At 41.7% G+C, this 23,807-nt stretch overlaps 2 protein-coding genes across 2 annotated transcripts in view; one reads left to right on the top strand and one right to left on the bottom strand.

Annotated features, from left to right (window-relative positions):
- Positions 1-23,807, bottom strand: part of NSMAF (neutral sphingomyelinase activation associated factor) — a 1,015,053-nt gene that overhangs the window by 551,980 nt on the left and 439,266 nt on the right. The gene's annotated exons all lie outside the window — the stretch shown is intronic.
- FAM110B (family with sequence similarity 110 member B) lies at positions 15,684-18,612 on the top strand. The gene has a single exon (XM_049781958.1). It carries the CDS (start codon positions 15,951-15,953, stop codon positions 17,091-17,093), a length of 1,143 nt encoding a protein of 380 aa, XP_049637915.1. The 5' UTR covers positions 15,684-15,950; the 3' UTR covers positions 17,094-18,612.

The raw sequence follows: 23,807 nt of genomic DNA, 5'->3' as shown, positions 1-23,807 counted from the left end.
CCCTTCTTTGATTGAAGTAATTGGTAAAGTTCAAAATCTTAGGTCTTAGGGGTAGTATAGCAGGTAGAGCAATCTCCTTGCACTTGCCAACCTGTTTGATCCTCAGCACCTCATGTGGTTCTCTGAGCCTGCCAGGTGTAAGCTGAGTGTAGCCAAAGAACAAACAAAAAAACATTTCAGGTCTTGGGGGCCAAAAGATAGTACAGCAAATTGGGCATTTGCCTTACTTGAATCCAACCTGGTTTCAATTACCTGTACCACATCTAATCCCCCAAGCCCTGTTAGGGGTAATTCCTGAGTACAGAGCCAGGATTAAATCCTGAGTACTACTAGTTTATAGCTCAAAAACAAAACAAAAATATTACATCTTAAAGCATGTAATATTAACATATTAGCAAGCAAGCATTTTTTATTTTAAAAATATTAGAAAACTTTATGTTTCTCCAACCAAACCTCATAAAAATGCAAGATTCAGGGGCCTGAGCAGTAGTGAATCAGTAAGACATTTGCCTTTCATGAGGCTGATTCAGTATAGACCTCGGTTTGATCCCTGGCCTCCCATATGGTCCCTCAAGCCAGGAGCAATTTCTAAGTGCATAGCCAGGAGTAACCCCTAAGCGTCACCAGGTGTGACCCAAAACCCAAAATAAATAAATAAATGAATAAATAAATAAATAAATAAATAAATAAATAAATAAATAAATAAATAAATAAATAAATAAATAAATAAAATGCTAGCTTTGTTAGGAGGATGAAGAAGGGGACTAAGAGGTAACTTTAAAAACCAGCTTTTTTACATTTTGGACAAGACTTTTTTCTTTGGTATACAGATAAAAGCTTGCAGCTAACTAAAATAAAGGGACATACATATTGTTTTGACGTGCAATCTTGGAGTAATACATTGGAAAAATGACAGTGTTTGGGGTTAGTCAAAAAATTAAATTAAATAAATAAACAGGCAAATCTAACTGAAGATTTGCATTGTCTGGAGAAGTACATCATTTTTAAATTATCAGCATCTCTTAAATTGACCTGATTATGAACCTTTCACATCCTCTTGCATTCTAACTCTTCTTTTTTTGCCAGCAGGAATAGGGATTTGGGCAAGTATAGAAAGCTTTGTGGAACATTTTAGCTTTCATTTTCTTTACTTTGAAGTTCAAATGCACCCCAAACTGAACATCTATAAGGAGAGAGGCTCCATTGTCTACCTCTATGTGATCCATGTTGGGGAGCATGAGAGAAGACATTTTGCTGAGTTGTCCTTGGGTAAGGAAGAGAGTTATTTTTCACTGAGACTTAATTCTAAGCAATGCCAGAAAGGAAGGATGAAACTCGAACTGAAAAGTCAAGATAAACTGTCCAGGGCACTAGAGGTCCTTTGACTTGAAAGACCCTGAGCAAGGACTGGAAGCAGAGAACAAAATGTAAAGAGATGTCCAAAGAGTGATGGATATCCAAGTGACAGGCGAGGACAGATGTAGAAGTTGACATGTGACTTCAGACTTAGCTCTCACACTCTGGCCCCCACCCTAATAATGAGCCTTTTTCAGACAAAAGCAGCGCAAGGCCTGGGAAACCAAAGACTGGCCTTCTCCCTGCTGCTTCTGTTCAGTGAGCTCAAAGGCAGAGCTGAAATGGACCTGGAAGCTGGGGTGAAGTTATTAGTCATTCCTGGGTTTTCTGTTTCTGAGACCTCAAAATCATATTTTAAGTGCAAACTCTGATGCAGCCTTCCTTGTAATCATCCAGCTTTAAAAATGATTTGTGTAAGCTGTGCTTAATGCTAAAAATTAAAATTAAGGGCCAGAGAGATAGCATGGAGGTAGGGCGATTGCCTTGCATGCAGAAGGATGATGGTTCGAATCCCACCATCCCATATGGTCTCCCGAGCCTGCCAGGAGCGATTTCTCAGCGTAGAGCCAGGAGTAATTCCTGAGTGCTGCCAGGTGTGACCCAAAAACCAAAATAAAATTTTTTAAATGTGCTACAAATAGGTACCTATAGACTTGCTTACTTATCTATAGATTTACTTATTTTATAAAATAAAAAAATATTTTAAAATTTCACAGTTCAGACTGATACCTTCAAAATGAAAAAAAAAATTAACCCACCCCAATGTATGTCCTTCTAAATATACTTGAAGCAAAGGGCTAGTTCTAGTCCTAATAACTGCTATCCTAATAGCTTTTTAAAAGATTTCAAATAATTCTTGATCAATTAAATCAACGGTATTTTATTCTCTGGAAGTGGAGTTTCTGGATTTTGCTCGAAAAGCCTACTCTGTATTGATTTGCTTTGTACCGTATCTGTGTGCACCGTAAGCACAATTAGTGCTAATGAGTTCATTAATTTGTGAATAAACAGTGTCTGCGCATTTGTGTGCTGTTGAACCATGCTCTCCAATCATAGAGGCACTTGGAGCATTGCACTTGTATATAGTACGTTCCAAATTTCACTTCCCAGTTTTTGTCTATTGAGTTTGCGATGCCAGGAACTGAACAGGGCACTCACTACACATCCCCTGCAAGTGTTGTACCACTAAGCAACACACCGGACCCCAGCTTGTCTCAAGTTTTTAATCTCATATCACCATTGAGCTTTTATGTTATAAAATAACATCTATACTTTCTATTGAGAGCTGAACATTTCAATTCAATTTAATGGACATTTTAGGGAGTGACTACTATGTGCATGACTGGAATTGGGATCCATTTTTTTGCTTTATTTTCAGTGACAATCAGGGGTTACTTCTAGTTATGCACTCAGAAATCGCTCCTGGCTTGGCGGACTATATAGGACACCAGGGAATCTAACTTGGTCTGTCCTAGGTTAGTGTGTGCAAGGCAAATGCCCTACCACTTGGCCACTGCTCTACCCCTGGGGTTGGGATTCTTAATAAGAGAATTAAAAGCATTTGGCTACTGCTTTTTTTTTTCAAACATTCAAATATTCTGTGTAGCAAAATGGAGTTAATCCAGTATTATGGTGCTTGTTCTCTGTTATATCTCATTATTTGCATCAAAGCCCAGCTATTTTTTAAAGATTTTCAGATAATAGTATGAAAAGAAAATTAAAAATTAATGACACCTAGCTTTTAAGCATGTTATCTTTTCCGACTGTGCATTTAAGCTGAGAGCAAAGAGCATGGTTATTTGATTTAACAAAAAAGTTTGAGATTTCATTTCCTCCTCAACTATCTGGGGACTGCCTCTACTAAGAAGTCAATGGCTTCAAAAGTAGAATTTAAGAGCTAATATATAACTTGTGTGGGTCTCTGGAGCATATTACTTAAATATAGTTTTTTTAATACAGTGTATCTTCTTAAGAGTTAGAATATCAGTGAAACATGGTGATATAGTCAACCCAGGCTAGCTGTATGGACCTGGTGTGGAACTCTAGCTACTAAGAAGCTGAATAGCTCAAGCAACATTCCTGTGTTTTGTTACTTCGGTTTCTTTTATCTGTAAAGTGGAGATAATATCACAGGCTTCAGAGGGACTGGAGTAGTTCAGAGGGCAGAATGCTTGCCTTACACATAGCTGACAGTGATTCATCCTGGGCTCCATATGAAGTGATTTCTGAGTAATCAGGAGTCAGCCCTGAGCACCCAACCACCCACCACCACCACCACAATCACTACCAAATTGTACTTGCTTTAATAATATTGGCTGGACTGAATTTTTTTATTTAAATCTATAGAAAATATTGTTTATTTCTATGTCTTTATTAAGAAATAGTCAATGGGGCCCGGAGAGATAGCACAGCGGTGTTTGCCTTGCAAGCAGCCGATCCAGGACCAAAGGTGGTTGGTTCGAATCCCGGTGTCCCATATGGTCCCCCGTGCCTGCCAGGAGCTATTTCTGAGCAGACAGCCAGGAGTAACCCCTGAGCACCGCTGGGAGTGGCCTAAAAACCAAAAAAAAAAAAAAGGAAATAGTCAATGACAAGTACATTTTAAAAGGTATCATATTAAGAAAACATTTATTTTTATATTGTCTAAGTTTCAGTTATGAACTATTATCAGTGGACACATATATATCTTGTATTTGATTCAACAATATAACTGTTTTAGGACATAATTTATATAGCTATTTACTTAATACATTTCTAGAAAACTTGATCCACTCCTCATCCTCTCATCAAATTCTGCTGTATTGACAGGGAGACGTTCAAAGATGGTAAATGTGTGTTTTGCATGCAGGAGCCCAGGTTTGATGACTGGCACTAATGATCCACTGAGTACTTCTGAGGAGCAACTCTGGGCCCAGCCAGGAATGACCCCCACTCGTACCCCCACCCTAACACAGCTGGGAATGTCTCAGAAACAAACTAAATGCTGCTTTTTCATTTCTCCCTCCAAATGTAGCTTTTTCTCAGTTTTATTTTAGCACATTTTAATATTTCTTTCAGAGTAAATATTATTCTTTGCCCCAAGGCTATTTACTAGAAATGAAAAAATATTTTCCAAAATGTTGTTTATTTTTCTGTCCTAGTATTTCATATTGTGCATAGATACCACAGCTGCCATATACTCAGGTTTACACAACAGAAGGGAAATGGAAAGAGAAATATTCGAAGGGCAATGTCGAAAATTGATGTTGCTGGAGAACTGGACACAGGGTCTCCGGAGGCTCTTCATTCCTGATCCTGGCCTGGGTCTCCCTTGGCCACTTACAATTCTTACCTTCTTGCTTATAGAAAGGGGAGTCAGACTGTCTCTTAAGGGGGTGGGGAGTCATTACTAGTATAGATAAGATCCCAGCGTGATTCCATGAGTGCCCTGAATAAAGCATAGTAATATAATAAGTTCATAATCAGTGAATCTGTTCCATCGTTTACTGAATAGAGGAACTCACTACTTCAGATGCACATTGACTAGGAAGTTTTCTAAAATGAAATGGGAATGTGATGGGAATGGATCAGACTGTAAAATAGGAAACAGTGCCTCCTTAAGCCTCCACATGTATTTAGAGTTTAGCCAAGATTATATAAGGCTCTCTTCGGACAGGAAAAAGTGATCCAAAATCAAATCATGTTATTTTTGTTTGAATAAGGCAGACAACCTATTGGATTTTCATTAAGGATTCTTGTAGCCATACTTTTAATTACTTGTGGTTATTTTTATCCAGCAGCAAGTCTCTCCAAATAATTTTCTTAGCATTAGCTAAGCATACCATTGTCTTCTGTAATCTTGGAGGAAAGGTGAGACACCCCCGTGTTCATAGACAGTGTCATGATTCTCTTATAGCAACGCTACTAAAACTTAGATCAAAGAAGAATGTGAAATCAGGCAAGAGTTATTTCTATTTCATTTAATGGTCTAAAGTAGGAGGAAGACATCTTGATGAGCATTCCATGAATATTTTATTTTATAATAGATTTGCTTACAAATAAAACTGATGTCTGTGAATGAGTTTTCTAAACAATGCTGCAGACTGACCTTGAGGAATCTGAAATTAGCCCTGCTATTCCTCACCCCCACAACTTTAGGTTTGACTTCATTTTTAATAGTGGTTTTATTATTTACTCCAGCCTGTTTCACTACCCAACTGTTTGCTTTGAAATTTGAAACCACATATTTTTTAGTAACTCTAATGAAAATGGGGTCATGTGAGTGACCTTCAGACAGAAACAGCACAGTCAATCTACTTTGACAGAAATAGTACAACATGCTATCACTGGAAAGTAATAGAATCATTTTAAGACAAACGGTCATTCACAAACTCTAAAGCTTGAAATCTAATGATGGTGAGTATCAATACCAAGTTGTGAGCACAAGGGGGGGGGTGACATTTAATAATAGTTTACACGTACTGAACAAATAGGGTGCCAGCTTCCACACTGAGCATGTTCAATGTGTCATTTCATGGAATTCTCACTACAGTCCCATGAAATGTCATAATTACAATTACCAGAGTCTCGTAACTAAATTATACCAAGTTGGACTAACTTTCCCAAGGTCAATCTCAGGGTGTATCAGAGTTGTTAACCCCTGAACCAACCAGGCCTTGAACTGAGAAGGGAGCAACCAGTTGACAGACATCAAACAGAAAACTTAAAGGGCCTTTTCAGTTTATGGCCTGAATTCACTTGCGAAAAAACAGGAAGTGGGCGTTTCCTTTTTAGCTGTGTCCTAAAGGTTAATCCTACTATATTCTCTTGTAGAAAATCACAAACCAGACCCATAACCTCTTGATCTTCAGTAATGTAAAGCCTTCAGATCAGCTACAGGCCCTGGTCCAAGGCATCAAAATTTGAGTCTTTCATCCAATTTAAATTATCTTCTGTTGATCAAAAATATAAAAATAAAGCATAAAGTCCACGTGTTGAGTGAGGCCTCCCTCGGCATGGTGTGTCTTCGGCCAATTGGTATGATCAAAAAGGGTAGCAGCAGAGAAATAATTTACAAGTAGTCATTTTCACCAAATCGTTTTACCAAATCGTCTGCCTTTTGTCTTTCTGCTATCTGTTTTCTTTCCCAGCTGCTTCACTTCTGACCCTCTGCCTTTTGCTGTTCCTTTTTTCTCCCCAAAGGCAGACCTTTTATTTATTTTTTTTTATTTAAAATAGCCCACCCTATCCCAGGTAAGGGCAAGTCTGACCATCCAGGTGAACGTTTACATACTAAAAGAAGAGGTTAGGGAAACAGGAAGTGGGGGCAGGGTTACAATCTTCTTCCTCTTCCAGTTCAGGCCTGTGCCTGCTTGTCCTCACCCACTCATTTCTTACTGATCCTCTTCTGCTCCTTTTAAGGCACCATTTTTATCCTCATTTCTGAAGGTAGGCCCCAAGAGGGTATATAAATGTGTAGAGGAAATGACAAAGTTTCTGGCACTGCCACCTGTAATCTGGACCATCTGGGCATGGTAGATTTCAGAACTGCTTCTCATTTAGATTCTTTGGGGATAGCACCCCCTTCCTGCCAAGAAATATGTTTGGTTTCTTCTCAGTAACAGGCTACTGGCTTGCAGGTGGGTTGGGATGGGATGGCTTGTGGCAACTCAGATGAGATTGAGACATTGAGAGAAGTTCCATTCAGTATAACCCAGATTCTCTTTCCCCAAGTACACAGATCACCCTTTCCCAAGTGTATGTGGGTGAAGAAACCCACCCTTTCATGTGAACTCAGCTTCCACTTGTTTGTGTTCTGTGACTGGAAAGCCCAGTCGATTCTGCCTTCAAATTTCTTAGACACTTCTCCTAGCTCATCACGTCCTTCACCTCTGTAGCCATCCACCTCTTGTTTGGGATGAGAAGAGGCAAATTTGGTCACTTCCCTACATAACTGCCCTAAACAAAGACTTGAGACCGACCTGACACAGTTCTCTTAAGATTAACTGGTCTCCTTGCTTTCTATTTTGCCCATCTGGCATCATGAATTGTTGGTAACAATACACAAATAGAAGGAATGGGGAAGGTTCTTGGTGGAGGGAAATAGACAAAGTTGAAGGGATTGTGTTGAAAACATGTTTGCAGTCATAAATAATGTTGAAGTTTCATGGGGACTAAATAGAAAAATAATTAAAGAAAAAAGTTGTACCTTTCTTTTCCCTCCAGACTGTTCAGTTTACAGCGCCACCTGGAGGACATAGTGATGTAGCTGCACATAATTGTCCATTGGCACCAAAACCTGGTGAAGGCTTGTTCAGCTCCACCAGTGTTTGGAAACAGCCCTGGGTAGACATGGTTTCTTGATACCCATCCACAAAATCATTTCCTCTCCTCTGGTTGTATGGAATTAATATTCAAAAGATGTTAAAGGGGTTGCTGAAAAAGCAGGTTTACCAAACATAATGACAACCTTAAACAAGGAATTTTGTTTTAACTAGCATTTGGAGGTTGACTGTAACCAACAACAACAAAAAAGCCAAAAATGACTAGGGTAGTGGAATCAATGGATTAAGTGTACTGGTGAAAGCCCGTGCTTTCCAAGAATATACCAAGTGACAGCGTCGTTGGGGAAATTCTTTCATTTACAGCTTAAAACTGCCAATCAGAGTTAAAGAAAGTGAGGTATTATTTGGATGATAACAGAGGAGGCTTACCACATTTCCAATTACTGAGTTGAAATAATGCAGATCTTAAAAAGGTGATGATTTTAACTTAGTGGTTCTAGTTTTACTTAATGTTCTAATTTATTGGTTTCTTCTTCATTCAGTGTGTGCGAATTGTCTTTTTTGATACATGCATTTGTTATATTGCACTGTTTACTTTTTCTACTTTTGTCTCCTTTATTTTGGTGGAGGTTTATTTATTTATTTACTTATTTATTTTGGTTTTTGGGCCACATTCAGTGATACTCAGGAGTTACTCCTGGCTATGTGCTCAGAAATCACTCCTGGCTTGGGGGACCATATGCGATACTGGAGGTCAAACCAGGTCCACCTGGATTGGCCACCTGCAAGGCAAACACTCTATCACTGTGCTATCACTCTGGCCCCTGTGGAGTTTTATTTTTTATAAGTTATTTTCAGAGTATGAAAGAAGTTAATAAAAAAGTAACTTTAAATTGAAAAGGGGAAAAAAGAGTTGAAAAATATGGCATCTTAATTAAATAGGAGAGATGTACCATTTTCCAGATGAAATGGGACTACTTCCCTTAACTAGCAGAGCTAATGTTGTTCATAAGATTCATAAGTACATTTTGCTCTCAGTGTAATTTTTGTGATAACCATAATATTGCTAACTATGCAGCACATTAAGAAAATGACAAGTTTCCTAAAACCTGGTTTGTTAAAATTTATCTCGGAGGGATGAGCCAATGTTCAATTGTATACAGCTGCAGAATGTTTTTGGGGGGGCGAGGGGAGTAGGAACAATTGTTTAGTTTTGCTCAAGCCTGGAGATCATTGAGAAAGGATAGAGGGTCTAGACCACATTGTATACTTCCACATGGGCCACTTCTCAGCAATCAACCAAGAGTTGATTCATTCAGTAGGTCTCGGAATCTAATCTATGGCATTTCTAAAGCATCTATTGAAATCATTTACCCTTCTCGCCAACCCCAGAAATACTCCTTCTCAAAAGACTAATGCAAGAAGTCTTTGTGCCATTATAAGACTTAGTCACATCCCTACAGAGTCAGGTAAAATTATTATCCCATTTAAGAGATAGGAAATCTGGGCCATAGAATCTGTAATAAGTTGTCCAAAGAAACTCAGGCTTTTAAATTTAGGCAGGACTTGAAAGATGACTGTTCAGAGACTGCTATCTCCCTTCCCACATTGCCCTGTCAGCTCTTGCAGCCACTATTGTTCCCTTATCATCCTAAGCCTCACTGTGGCTTAGTTTGTTGTTGTTGTTATTATTGTTGTTGTTGATGATGATGTTTGGATCACACCTGGTGATAGGTACTCAGGGTTTGCTCCTGGCTCTGCACTTAAGACAGGGAAACATCAAAAAAAAAAAAGGGGGGGGGTGTTGCCAGAGAGATGGTGCTGTAGAAAGGCATTTGCCTTGCACGCAGCTGACCTAGAATGGATCCTGGTGTCCCATATGGTTCCCCCCAAGCCAAGAGCAATTTCTAAGTGCATAGCCGGGAATAACCTCTGAGCATTACCAGGTGAGGCCCAAAAACAAACAAACAAACAAACAAACAAAGACAGGGAAACATGGGATGCCGGAAATTGAACTCAAGTCAGCCACATGCATGGCAAGTGCTCTATCAGCTATACTATCTCCCTGACCCCAAGTTTTGTCATTTCTTAAAATTACAATTTTGGGTCAGAGTGCTAGCACAGTAGCACAGCTGACCAGGGTTCAATCCTAGGCATCCCATATAGTCCTCTATGCCTGCCAAGAGTAATTACTCAGAACCAGGAGAATCCCCAAAATGCTGCCTGGTATGGCCATAAATAAACAAACAAAATAATTATAAGGCTGACCCTGCCACTATTGTAGTGTCCCTGCTTCATTACTCTTTAGTACTCATACATTACTTTTTGCATAATCACAATCCCTCTGTTCCTCTCCCCCCTGTAAATTTGTTTCCACTGTCCATCTCGGGCTCTTATAATATATATTGGTATCTTTGAAGTGAAAGTAAAGTACAACCAAGCAACAACCAAGATGCCCAAGGTCCACTCCCAGCTAATCTGAAGAAACTGGTCAAAATACAAGAGTCATCCCTATAGTGCTCAGAGACCACTAAGGACACAATTGATGGTGCAGGTGTAAGGGACGGGGTGACTTTCAGTTCCAAAGATTGTGCCACTATCCAGCACATGCGAAGCATATTTCCCTTGATCTCTATAGTGTCTGCCCAATCCCTTGTGTCTTAAGTTTTGTGAATGCTTAGAGAACAATTCTGTTGCTGAAGACCTCATTCTTCCCACATGTACTGCAGTCCTATCCCTTCTTACCTTTCCTTCAGTTGACCACCAAGAAGAAGGTCCTTTGTGATTGTTCTGCCACATCAGTATTAACATCAGTAGCACAGGTATATGTTTATGAATAAAAATGTTTGTGATCTGACCTGTTAGGAAGCTGGCTGAATCCAGTTTTCTAGAACTATTAACCTCAGAGGGAACTTGTTTCTTTTGTTGTTTGCCTCCAAAAAAGGCTTTTACTGGAAACATTCTCAAGTTCACTAAATTTGACACATTCATAAGATCAAGAAATTAAGATGTGAAGTGACTCATAATCATGCATGTCAGGAATCCCTCTTTAAACGATTGTCTATTTTCTTATTCTTCTTATTACAACACTTGTGAGTCATCATTGATTCTCCATACTTAAGAAACCTCACAGTGTGAGCTGGGACTGTGTTCAATCCAAACATCCTCACATTCTTTCCTACATAAAATATGAAGATGAAATTGCATGAACTATCATTTTGTTTTTATTTATGAGCACTGCATGGCATGAAGTTTTATGACAGTGGATTTTAAAACCCTGGGGAAGGCATTTTAGAAGGAGGTCAGGATTGACTGTGTCATAAGCAAGCCACCAGAACAATCCTGAGCTGAGGGACAAGAACTTGCTTAATGGTCACAATAAAAGAGACTTTCTGGCTTCGTATATGGCCCAGAATAGAGGGTGTTCATTGGGTTGGTTCTTTTATTCCTAATTTCCTCTGAAATTGCAAATCTCCTTAAACCCAGCATACTGGGTCTTCACAAGGCTTTATTTTCATTTGCAGGCCCTGTTCTTTACCTAACTGGCACTCCATATAGCTGCATATCTGAAGTTATTATTTAAACCACTTTGGTTTTAAAAACTTTAAGTACTCTGGAATTACTATTTCTAGGTAAATTGATCCAAACTATTACTTAAGAGAAAAGAAAGCTTGTTTCTTACCTCTGTGCTCTTCTGTGCTCACTTGTTGCTGACTCAAAGAGTAGAGGCCCATTACTTTCCCCCCCCCACTACCAAAGATTGCACCCAATTTCAAGGCATATCCTGGGACCTGTGAACAGTGGAGCATGTTACATGTGGGACCTCACTCTAAATTTATCTTTCAGGGATGTACAATAGCCAGGTTTGAGAAATATCTTCAAAGTGAGTGAGAGAGGCAAATTCTCTTTGTCACTGCCTCCTTTCTCTCTCTCTCTCTCTCTCTCTCTCTCTCTCTCTCTCTCTCTCTCTCTCTCTCTCTCTCTCTCACACACACACACACACACACACACAGCAAGTGTTTTGCTTCATGAGTCTTCCCACACAGTTCAGGACTTACACACATCATCTAAGCTAGAGGCAAGAACCAGGGCACTCTTCTCCCTTCAAACTTTGTCCCACACCAGGTTAAGCTTATTAAGTCTAGATTGATTCAGAGGGTCTTGAAGCCTCAGCACCACTAAGATTTCTTTTTCTTCAAAACCCTTGTATTATTCCAAGTGGAGTGTAAGTGAAGTTGAAGGTTCTTGAAATGGTTGGTGAATGAAAATATCTCTTTCCCTCAGACTTCAGTTCTCTCTCTTTGTCAACCCTGGATGATTGTGCCAAGAAGCACAATTTTTTTGAAAGAAGATAAAGAGAAGGTAGAAGCCCCTGGCCTGTACCCATCAGTGGCAGCTATACCTCAGGGAACTCTCTGGGTATCAAGGGCCCATAGCCAGGTAGTGTCTACATAATATCCTGAACCCAGTTTAAGCAATCACATTTCTGATATTAGGATGTAGCTTTAAGTTTCCAAGGGTCTTACTTACCACCATAGTTTTCATTATATTTAAAGTAGGCTTTGTTTGTTGGTTAAACAGGCCAAAAACTAGTAATATCCAACCTTTTTCTCTATTAATCTTCTAACACCCAACCATTACTTTGGGTTGGTCTTCCAATACAATGGATGATCTTGCCCCTACGCCCCCCCCAGAGAACAAATTAAAACTTTATTTGATTATGGTTATCTCTAAACAATATGTTGTCTATTATTAAGGAAGTGAGATGCCAGAAGTTAAGGAAGGCTTAGAAACAAAAAAGAAATCATGTGTAAAGTGGTGGCAAGTAATTACTATTTTCTAGCCAGGCTTTCTCTGCTTACCTAATGTATTCACTGTTTTTTGTTTTTGTTTTGTTTTGTTTTTTGTCAAGTCAGGACTTCTAAAAGGTGGTGGGGGTTCAGGGAAGCAGTGTGAGAAGTGGTAGTAAGAGACTGTCTTTATATCCAGTTTCATATCTTTGTTTCCAGGAAGAAAGTGCCATATGAGAGGCTAGAAAGATAGACAGCACAGAGGGTGTAAGGCAATTGCCTTACATGTATCCAATGCACTTTTTTTGGGGGGGGGTTGGGTCACACCCGGCAACGCTCAGGGGTTACTCCTGGCTCTACACTCAGAAATCGCTCCTGGCAGGCTCAAGGGACCATATGGGATACCGGGATTCGAACCACCGACCTTCTGCATGCAAAGCAAACACCTTACCTCCATGCTGTCTCTCCGGCCCTGTCCAATGCCCTTTTAATTGCCAGCATAGCATATGGTCTCCCCACTCCCAGCCAGGAATAACTCCTCAGTGCAGAGCCAGGAGTAAGCCCTGAACACCAGTGTGTGTGGCCCAAGATCTTTTTAAAATAAAAATAATTTTAGAAAACAATGTAAAAGGAAAACAGTGAATTTCTTCTGGAAGTTATTTCCTAGAAAATACACTGCTGTCACTGGTCTTGTGAGCTGACAGTTCAATTTTTATTTAATACTCCAAAGGAACCCACCTGCCCACCAGACAGATGAACATGCTGGAAGGCTGTCTATAGTGATGGACACTCACACTTCTACTTCCATTATGATCTAATAGAAGAGATGGTGTCACAGAGGCCAGCAAGGAATGCCAGGGACTGTGATCTGATCACTATAAGATTCAAGAACATGCTCTAAGAATGGGAAATGAAGGAGCCACGGAACAGTGACGTCCTGTGCTTCCATTCCCCTGTGTCTTTTGTAATTGAAAATAACTCGATTCATTCTAAGATATGAAACAGCTCATACATTCTTAGTTCATGAGAGCCACCTGATTTGAAAGGAATGGTGGAAATCCTCTGCCTACCTGTAGAGGAGAAAAAGCCATAGGGAAAAGAGTATGGATTTCATCTCCAACTGCTTGCTGGGCCAAAGACTTGCTGGCTGGAGGCTGGTTGTGGTCTTCAGACACAAAGCTGATGACCACAGATTTCAGTTCTATTACTCCCTCTAACCCCAAACCTGCTGTCAACTGTCCTCTCTGGATCTATCCCAGTCCAGAAGAAATCCTAGAATGTTTCTTCTGTTTAGGAGAAATGTAGCCTCCTCTGGAAGCTTTCTTCTCTCCAGCCTTTGCTGTGATCCAGCAGGGCTGCCTCTGAACCTGGTTTCTATTGCCTGCTCTGGCCCTGTCAGTGAAGAGGGAATGGCCACCTCCCACCTGGATGCCCATTCATCTTGCCAGTGATGGGCACCGCAAGGTCGTGCGTATGAGCAGATGCCCAGGCTCCGTGGCAGAATCATCACTCCCCTTCTGGCATTTCATTCCAAATATGTTCAAGGAAACAAGCTCACTAAATCTTCCAGAGAGGAGGTGGTTTTAATAGAACCACACAATTAAAGGAAATGATTATGTCGGAATTACCTTGGGGCTTCTCAAAGCTTGCATAGGAAAATATTTTTACTGAACAAATCCTTTTGCAGATTCCCCAAACTGCCTCTGGATGAGTTGCATTTAGAGATGACATTTAGAAATACAAAATATCTGAGTTTGCCACACACACACCCCCCCCCAGCTTGTGATTAAAGAGATGCCTCATTTTCTTACAATGAGATGGTTTTATAGTAATATGACTTGGTTGTTTATTAGATGATTACATTACTCTAAAGATTTCTCATTCAAAGATGCAGGGAAAGGTCTTGAACCAATTACTTTTGAATAGTGGTGTGTTCACAATTATTCTGTCTACTGAAAGGCAAAGAATTTGGGGGCAAAGAACAGGCTTTTGTTCTATGTATTAAGTAGAAAGGCTCCTTATAGGTGTATATTGGGAGTTTGGATGAGTGATTTACTAGGGTGAATTCTGGGGATAGTGGGAAAAGAGTGCTCAACCGTTAACCCCACTTCTTGCCCATGGTCTTTCCTTTTACGAGCATTAAAAAGAACATTTCAGGGGGCAGGAGATAGATACTACAACGCATAGCCGGGTGCTTGTCTTGCACGCAGTAAACCCTAGTTCCATCCCTGGCTTCCCACCAATTCCCCCCTGGGACATCAGGAGTAATTCCTGATGCTCATTCGCCGGGTGTGGACATATCTGGACATTCATAAAGCTATATAAAAAAAAATAAAACCTCAAACTAAAGAAATACAGTAACTAACAAAAATGTGAAAAAGCCCTTCTTTGTGGCGCGATGGAGACCTTGGGAGTCAGGAATAAGTTTTGGCTTCTTTGCCCAAGAGTGAGGCGCTGGCATTCACCTAAGTGGTAGCCTTCAGTGCAGAAAGAGGCATTTCTGGGGGTGCAAATCCCTTGCAGCTTGGGAACCTCCATCCAGCCTTGCAGAAGAAGGCGCCTGTTCTCCCTCCCGCAGTGCTCCCAGGGCTTTGCTCCCAGGGATGCCATCAGGGCGTGCGTTATCTGGAGGCGGCGCTGGCTCGCCCGTGGCCGGGGTGGGAGGCATCTCCAAGAATCCCCGCGCGCGCGTAGGAACTCTGTCTCCAATAGCCATACCTGGTGGCAGGGAAAAAGGGGGTGCGCGAGTTCGGAAGCCAGGTGCGGGGTTCCTCCGGGGCGTGATGGTGGGGGGGGGGGGCTCACGGAACTGGGCCCGGGCGGAGGGTCTTGGGGGGCTTTCTGGGTTGCTCCCGCCGTGATGTCACCCGCCCATCCTCACCCGCGGTTGGCTGTTTTGTGTTTCAGCTCTGCCTCCGGTGCCACCCAAACAAAGACCTGGCGGAGACTCCCACCTCCTTCGGGGAGAAGAAAGAAAGAAGAGAAGGTGGCGGCCTGGGAGCCAGCTCGGGAGGAATTTGTGCACCCCCTTGGTTTTCTTTTCCCACCCGCACCCCCTAGAAGCGCTCCTGGCTGGCTTGGACCACGCGGGAAGAAAAGTGCATGAAAGCCACCCCAGGGTTTTGCAAGAACTGGGAGATGCGGTGCTGCTGCTGCTGCTGTGGCTGTGACTGCTGCAGTTACTGTTGCAGCGGCTGCTGACGACGCGCGGATTGCAAGCTCGGTCCGCCGCCCCCCTTTGTGCTCCGGGTATCTCTATGTGTCCCTAGAAGCGCGCCTGGCTGGCTGCCTGGACCCCTTGGGAGGAAAAGTGCATGAAAATCACCCCAGGGCGTTGCAAGAACTGGGAAATGCGCTGCTGCTGTTGTGGCTCTTGCAGCTGCTGTGGCTGTTGCAGCTGCTGCTGACGACGCGCGGATTGCAAGCTCGGTCCGCCGCTCCCCTTTGTGCTCCGGGTACCTCTACATGTGTCTGTCGGGCGCATCATCGGGAGGCGCGCACGACCGCATCCAACACGGCTGCCGGGGAGCGAGCGCCCGCCATGCCCACCGAGACCCTCCAGACAGGTAGCATGGTGAAGCCCGTGAGCCCCGCGGGTACCTTCACCTCGGCGGTGCCCCTGCGCATCCTCAACAAGGGCCCCGATTATTTTCGGCGCCAGGCGGCCGAGCCCAACCCCAAGAGGCTGAGCGCCGTGGAGAGGTTAGAGGCGGACAAGGCCAAATACGTGAAGAGCCAGGAGGTCATCAACGCCAAGCAGGAGCCCGTCAAACCCGCCTCCACCGTGCTGGCCAAGCCCCCCGTGGGCCCCGCGGCCTCCAAGCGCGCCCTGGGCAGCCCCACGCTGCGCGTGTTCGGTCCCCACGCCAAGACCGACAGCGGGGTGGTGCAGCGGGAGACCCTCAAGTTGGAGATCCTCAAGAACATCCTCAACAGCTCCGAGGGGTCCAGCTCGGGCTCTGGACACAACAAGCACAGCGGGGCCCGCAACTGGGCCCCACACCCTGGCCCCGACCCGCACCGACACTCCTTCGCCGAGTCCCTCAAAGTGTACCCAACCACGCAGGACAGCGGGTCGCGCGTGGACGTGGGCAGCAGGAGGAGGCTGCTGGAACCCTCGGCCGACTCTTTCCTCCACGTGTCGCACAGCTCCTCGGACATCCGCAAAGTGACCAGCAGCGTCAAGGCCCTCAAAGCCCTCCCTTGCAGTAGCTCGGCGCCCCCTTTGCCCCCCAAACCCCAGGGGATCCCCCTGGCTACCACACTCCAATCCCCAGAGGCCGACCCTCCAGTGGTGGAAGCCCCTTGCAGCGGTGGGGTCAGTCGCAGGCCTTCCCTGCAGAGGTCCAAATCCGACTTGAGCGATCGTTATTTCCGAGTGGATGCCGACGTGGAGAGGTTTTTCAACTACTGCGGCCTGGACCCCGAAGAGCTGGACAACCTGGGCATGGAGAACTTCGCCAGGGCCAACTCCGACATCATCTCGCTCAACTTTCGCAGCGCCAGCATGATCAGCTCCGACTGTGAACAGTCTCAGGACAGTAACAGTGACCTTAGGAATGAGGACAGTGCCAACGACCGGGTGCCCTACGGCATCTCGGCCATCGAAAGGAATGCCAGGATCATTAAGTGGTTATATAGCATCAAGCAAGCGAGGGAGTCCCAGAAGGTGTCCCATGTGTAAGGGACGAGTTGACAGCACGTAGACGAGGGGGTTCTGTGGGCACCCACCTTCGTGATGAAAGGTTGCGAGGTCTCCCTGATGTGTCGTGAGCTTCTCCACTCTCTTTGTGTTGCTTGTTGTGCAATGTTTTCAAGTTGCATGCCTGTCAACATGGGGACCCGACCTGGCTTCCACTCGGACTGACCATCTCTGCAGAGCCTGGCTTCACACACACACACACACACACACACACATCTATCTATCTGCCTACAGTTTCAGGCCGGAATCTAATTAGGGCTTTGATCTTCAAGCAAAAACTGTTTACACATACATACACATATGGTATACGACTCTTCAATATTTATGTGGTTCTTGTGTTTTATATCCCACGCTATTGTGTCTTAATTAAAAAAATGTTTTATCAACTGGCTTTTAAGTTGAAAGCAGAATCTTTAAAAAAAAATAATAATAAATAACAAGCCAATTTGCCTACATGTGAGACCAAAACGATTCGAGGGGGGGAATATATGGGCTCTGCTACCTAACAAAATGTTAATGATGGAACTGACCTGACCTGACCTGACACAGAAACATTGGGGCTTTCTAAGGAAGATAGTGGTGAGCTGGCCAATAAGCATTTACATAGTGAAATTCTTTGCCACTTATTAAAATAACGGTTGGGTCAGCAATGCTATGCTCTGTGTCCTACTCAGTGTGTAAATGTTGGTGTCTTGTGTAATATTGATCCAGAGGAAAGACAATCAGATACAATGAAGTTGATTCAATCTAGGAAGTTGGGTGCTTGGGGGTTCTGTTGATGTTCTGATTTGGATTGATAAAGGAATTTCTACTATTAATCTTTGGAAGGAATGCCCACCCCAAAACTTATACTGAATGTCTTTTTTAAAGTTGTTTGTTTGTTTGTTTTGGTCAAGTATTCCATGCTAATTCTCCTCCATTCTCCACCCCCTTTCCCTTTGTTGTGGCTTTTATTTGGGAGAGGGGAGTGGGGCTTGTGCAGGTTTGAGTTCTGAAGACATGAACACAAATGGAAATACCAGCCATATCAGTGTAGCGCCTCCATTCAGAAGTGAATGCCTTTGGTAACCCAACCCTAACTGAGCAGTGCAATTGTGTTGTCTTGCCTATGTTATTCTCTCAGGCTGTGGACCTTTGTTACAGCTCTAGGAAACTGTAGAAACACGTAGCTTTTCTACCCCTGGTCTAGTGCTGCATATCAACTTGTGTGTCCCCCCCAACCCTTTGCCCCTTAACTTGTCTTCCAGGTGGTTTTTGTTAGCTGTCCAACAGCTGACTCTTGTGGTGTGGTAGCAGAGAGGTGAACGTGCTGTGGTCTGCTCCATTGCTCCTGTAGTCTTGTTCTCAAGTTCTCAGCAGCACTACCTTAGATTTCATCAGCTAATAGGAAACTTTTTATGGTGTAAATGCTGTAAGACTTTGTACATACTTCAGTTGTTATGAAATCTTTAAGGAAAAAGAAAAGAAAAAGTTATGCTAATAAATAGCTCTGGTGCAGGCACTAATGGTGGTGGTTTCTCTTTGTCCTTTCGTTTGCACCCTTCACAAAAGTTTCACTCGGAACTATGAGACAGAAGCAGACTTTTGATTGTCTCTGAGAAACAATGTTTCATTAAATTATTTTTGCATAGCACAATTATTCTGAGCAGCTGTATTCTTAATGGTAGCCATAGCAATGTACTTTCACTAAAATAGTTTCATTAAGGATCCTAAAATATACTCCTGCTTCTTTACTTAGTTCACACTTGGGTTATTTTTATCTTGTCATCAACATCAGAATTTTCACATCTTCCTCAATACTCTTCAGTTGTAAATATTTATGAGTGCTTAACAATGGAGAAATACCCTTGAAATCTGTAGTACTGTTTCCAATTTGTTCGAGCCCCAAATTATTGAGACTGACTGTGTTCATAGTTTCTTCACTCATTCACTCATTCCTCATTAATGGGTCATTTGTTGCATCAGTTTTGTTTTCTTTTGGGGACCTCTCTGTAGATAGATTTCCAAAATCAGCAACACTTACTTGCCTCATAGAGGAGTTTACACTTCACGTTTATTTTAAAAGAATTGTTCCACTTGTTAGACTCATCTTATTGACTTCTAACTACATTGAGTATTCAATGATTATTTACAGTATCAATTCATATGATAATGAACATTTCTTCAAAAATTTCATGTAGCACTTAAAGGTAAAAGAACTGGTTTCTTTAAAAGTAATTTCAAAATTAGAAATGAATAACCTGATTACTATTACTGTCCACAGATATTTGTCTTCTGAAAATAAGATTTAGCGCTTGAATTTTTTTCAGCTTTCTGATAAATTTTCTGATAAATTAATTAGGACTCATTTTCCAAAAGAAACATCTTGAAATGTAGCAGGGATGATACCGTATGTAAAAAATAATACAACAAAATGTGTGTATGTATATATACAGACATAAAATGGTTTCTTCCCTCTTCATTTGAATACAAATGTCACCATTTAATATATTTGTGTCTTAATATTTGCACATACATCCCTTTCTGGGAGTTCCAAAATAAAAGAGGTGTTATTTTTCTAAGATACTCAAATTTTTGAAGGAGAAGAGTACTACTTAAGTAAAAATTATCACTGTCTAGGCTGTATTAGTCATAGATTGAATCTTTCAATGTTTCAAAACCATGTCTAATATATATTCTAATAGGAGTATAAATCAGCCCACTATAATTCAATCTAATACCGTATTATCTTACTTATACAGTGAACACATCTGAAGCTTTTGGTTAGTAGAAGGTAGAAACTCATTATCTTCCTTTTGTTCTTGAACTCAGAATTCCATAAAGGACCACTTCAAACACTTAAAATTAAATCCTAAGAGAGAGATTTCCTAATTGCAAGACCTCTTTGTAAAGTTTGCATTTTATTAGCACAGGGAAGTATCTGTGTGTAGGAGATAATGTTGAAGTGAATACCAGGTTGTCATAAAAGTCCATGTTTTTTTCTCTCACAATGCAAAGTGAAGCCCATTTGTAGAAGGTAGTCCTGGAAATTGGTTCTTTTAATATATCCTTATATTTTAAGAAATTCTCCCATATTCACCCTTCTGCAATTGTCTTAGTTTAGCCTTCTTTTGCCTTTCTCCTATCCTTGAACATGCTAAATTGGAGTCATCATCTCTCACCTGACGGCCAGTCTCTTCTCCTTCTTGTTACATGCCAAATATATCATAATTCAACTAATCAAGTTGATCAACTTATTAGTTGATCATCATCAACTGATTCCTGTATGTAAATATATATTTGAGCTTAAGTGTTTCTGATGGAATTATTTCTAAATTTTAAACATGACTGATAAGGCTCTCAGACTCATGCATTCCCTATAACCACTCAGCCTAGGCCTCCGTGCTCCCACCAGATAGAATTTTCCATTGAAAACGTTTATACTTCTGCATTAGTGATCTATTACTGCAGAGCATACTTCTCCTAATTCCCAACAACTGAAAATGTTATGTATTTAGTACTGCAGTTTCTGTGAATCAAGAGGCTAGTCAAAAAACTCTGACTAAAGATGTCTCATGAAACTACAGACAAGAAGACAGCTGGACTACATCATTTGAAGAGTTGACTGAAGGAGAGTATAAACTCATGATAGTTCATATGGTATTGGTATCAGTCCTTACATTGTCGAAAGGCTTTTTCCATAGAAAGAGTAAGGAGAGGGGCCCAAGCAGTGGCGCAAGTGGTAGGACATTTGCCTTGCATGCACTAACTTAGGATGGACCATGGTTATATCCCCCAGCATCCCATATGGTCTCCCAACCCAGGAGCAATTTCTGAGCACATAGCCAGGAGTAACACCTGAGCATCATCAGGTGTGGCGATGGAAGGAAGGAAGGAAGGAAGGAAGGAAGGAAGGAAGGAAGGAAGGAAGGAAGGAAGGAAGGAAGGAAGGAAGGAAGGAAGGAAGGAAGGAAGGAGGGAGGGAGGGAGGGAGGGAGGGAGGGAGGGAGGGAGGGAGGGAGGGAGGGAGGGAGGAAGGAAGGAAGGAAGGAAGGAAGGAAGGAAGGAAGGAAGGAAGGAAGGAGGGAGGGAGGGAGGGAGGGAGGAAGGAAGGAAGGAAGGAAGGAAGGAAGGAAGGAAGGAAGGAAGGAAGGAAGGAAGGAAGGAAGGAAGGAAGGAAGGAAGGAAAAGGAAGGAAGGAAGGAAGGAAGGAAGGAAGGAAGGAAGGAAGGAAGGAGGGAGGGAGGGAGGGAGGGAGGGAGGGAGGAAGGAAGGAAGGAAGGAAGGGAGGGAGTGAGGTAGGAAGGAAGGAAGGAAGGAAGGAAGGAAGGAAGGAAGGAAGGAAGGAAGGAAGGAAGGAAGGAAAAGGAAGGAAGGAAGGAAGGAAGGAGGGAGGGAGGGAGGGAGGAAGGAAGGAAGGAAGGAAGGAAGGAAGGAAGGAAGGAAGGAAGGAAAAGGAAGGAAGGAAGGAAGGAAGGAAGGAAGGAAGGAAGGAAGGAAGGAAGGAAGGAAGGAAGGAAGGAAGGAAGGAAGGAAGGAAGGAAGGAAGGAAGAGAGAAAGCAAGGAAGAGAGAAAGCAAGGAGAAAGCCACAATGCCTTTTATGATCCAGTATTGTAAGTCAGACACCTCTATCAGTCAATTAAACCATCACTAAACATAATCCATTTTCATGGGTGGGAGGTCAACCAATAATTGAACAAAGAAATGTTAAAGAACTTATATGCTTGTTTTAAAATCATCGCTAATGCGCCAGAACAATAGATAGTGGTTAGAATACTTGTTTGCATGTGGCCCATCCAATTTTAATCAATTCCTGGCACTTTATACGGTCCCTGGAGCCCACCAGGAATACCCTGCACACAGAGCATGTGGTATGATACAACCCCCTCACAAAATAAATAAAAGTAAAAGTACTATTGTTGCGGTTCAGTATCTCATTTTGCAAAAAGTGTTTTTTTTTTCCTTTCTATACTCAAGACCCCACAGCTATTAATCCATCAGGATTTTTTGTTTTGTTTATTCTGTGTAGACTTTTCCCATTAAATGCTAAATTTTGTCAGGATCCTGGACTCAGTTGCCTATCCTGGTGTGTGCCTTTGTGTAAATATTTAAATTAATATCTCCCTCAAAATTTATTTCTACTACAAAAAAATACTATCCTAATAAATGCAAAAGTTTTGGTAATTATGAGCGGAAAAGCTGGGCAGCACATAGGCCATCAATCAACCCAGAGTATTATGTGGATACTTAATAAATGCAAGCTACTTTATTCTAGACTATCATATTTAAGAACTCTAGTGGTTATATTTATTTATCATAATGAATCCAGAGTGGTAGATATTTTTCATATCAGGGTGGAAGAAGCTGTTTTGTGGAGGTTACTTATTCCCTTAACCAAATCTAAGAGGAAGTAAGTGGAAGAAGTGATTTGAACCCTGCAATTCAACTCAAGACATAAAAAGGCAGCCTGGATATGTTGCCATTAGGAATGAAAGTGCCTTTGAATATATTTGCTGCTTTTGTATAGAGACATATCTTAGTCAGAATTTCAGTAATTTTATTCTTAGCTAAATAATAACCAATAAAATTAAAAAACCTTCAGCTGCCTCATTATGAATAACACCACTCAGTTCAAAGAGACAAAGCTATCAAAAATCGCACTTTTCAGTTTTAAATGTGCTGTTTTCAAACCACATCCTGTGTTTTTCACTCAAGGACTTTTAGAAGGCTAAAGGATAAAGAAAAATGCTCACAATTCAACAATCCTGAAACATTTATAGCGTGATGAAATCAGCAATATTCTATTTTCTCATCTTTGAGAAAAATATGATGTGCCATGATGAGCTATATTGCGAAAGGAACAAAAATAATGAAATTAATCAAATTTTACCTCATTCAGAATAGACAGTGATTCTTAACGTTTTTTGAAAGTGTCATATTGACATAGTCCTATTAAGTGACATTGCTCTGCAACAGCTGAACTTTGTAGCACCAAGGCTAGCCTTCTAGATATTTGGTTCTAAGAAAATTTTCTGCAGTATTTCTCGTACTTATTTTCTCTATCTTTGAAAAAATTCAGCAGAAGGAAAAGCAGGAGAAACTCAGCAATATTTTGGATGATATCTATGAGCCCAAAGTTTGTCTTCATTCTTCTGTAAAAAGAGAGGAAAACTATATAATAAATCTGATCCTAGACTTTCAGTAACAGAATTGAGCATTCTTTGGGGTGACATTAGGGTAAAATGTAAAGATGTGTATAAAATAAAACACACGAATTTGTGAGACCACCCCCCCAGGCCAGGTTTCTAACCCCTGAGGTAGACAGGTCTGAAGAATCAGGGTAGCATAAAAGAAATAATAAGCCAAGCCAGTTAGGAGAGAGCCATGGAGCCAGTTAGAAGAGAGCCATGGAGCCAGTCTGTGCCTGGTGATATCCCTGAGACCAAGCCAAAACTTACACTTCTTTATTATAGCAATACCTACTCAACAGGAGGGAGAAGGTCGAGAGTGAGACAAAAGTACTGTATTTTCCAGTGTATATAATGACTGGGCATATAAGACGACCCCCCTACTTTTTCTGTTAAAATATAGGGGTTGGGCTATATTTTCTATATAAGACTCCTTTCTTTTAACACACAGCAAATGGAAATTTAAAAATGTAAGAGAAAAAGAGTAGAACCCTCAGGTTAACAGTATATGTTTAATAAAGCTAGAT

This window comes from Suncus etruscus, chromosome 10 (assembly GCF_024139225.1).
Source record: "Suncus etruscus isolate mSunEtr1 chromosome 10, mSunEtr1.pri.cur, whole genome shotgun sequence".
In the NCBI taxonomy this organism is placed as follows: domain Eukaryota; kingdom Metazoa; phylum Chordata; class Mammalia; order Eulipotyphla; family Soricidae; genus Suncus; species Suncus etruscus.
The sequence above is the reverse complement of the archived record's forward strand: the minus strand, read 5'-3'. Positions and strand labels throughout refer to the sequence as shown.

Coding starts and splice junctions, on each gene's coding strand:
- FAM110B (XM_049781958.1), top strand. CDS start 15,951: ATGCCCACCGAGACCCTCCAGACAGGTAGCATGGTGAAGCCCGTGAGC.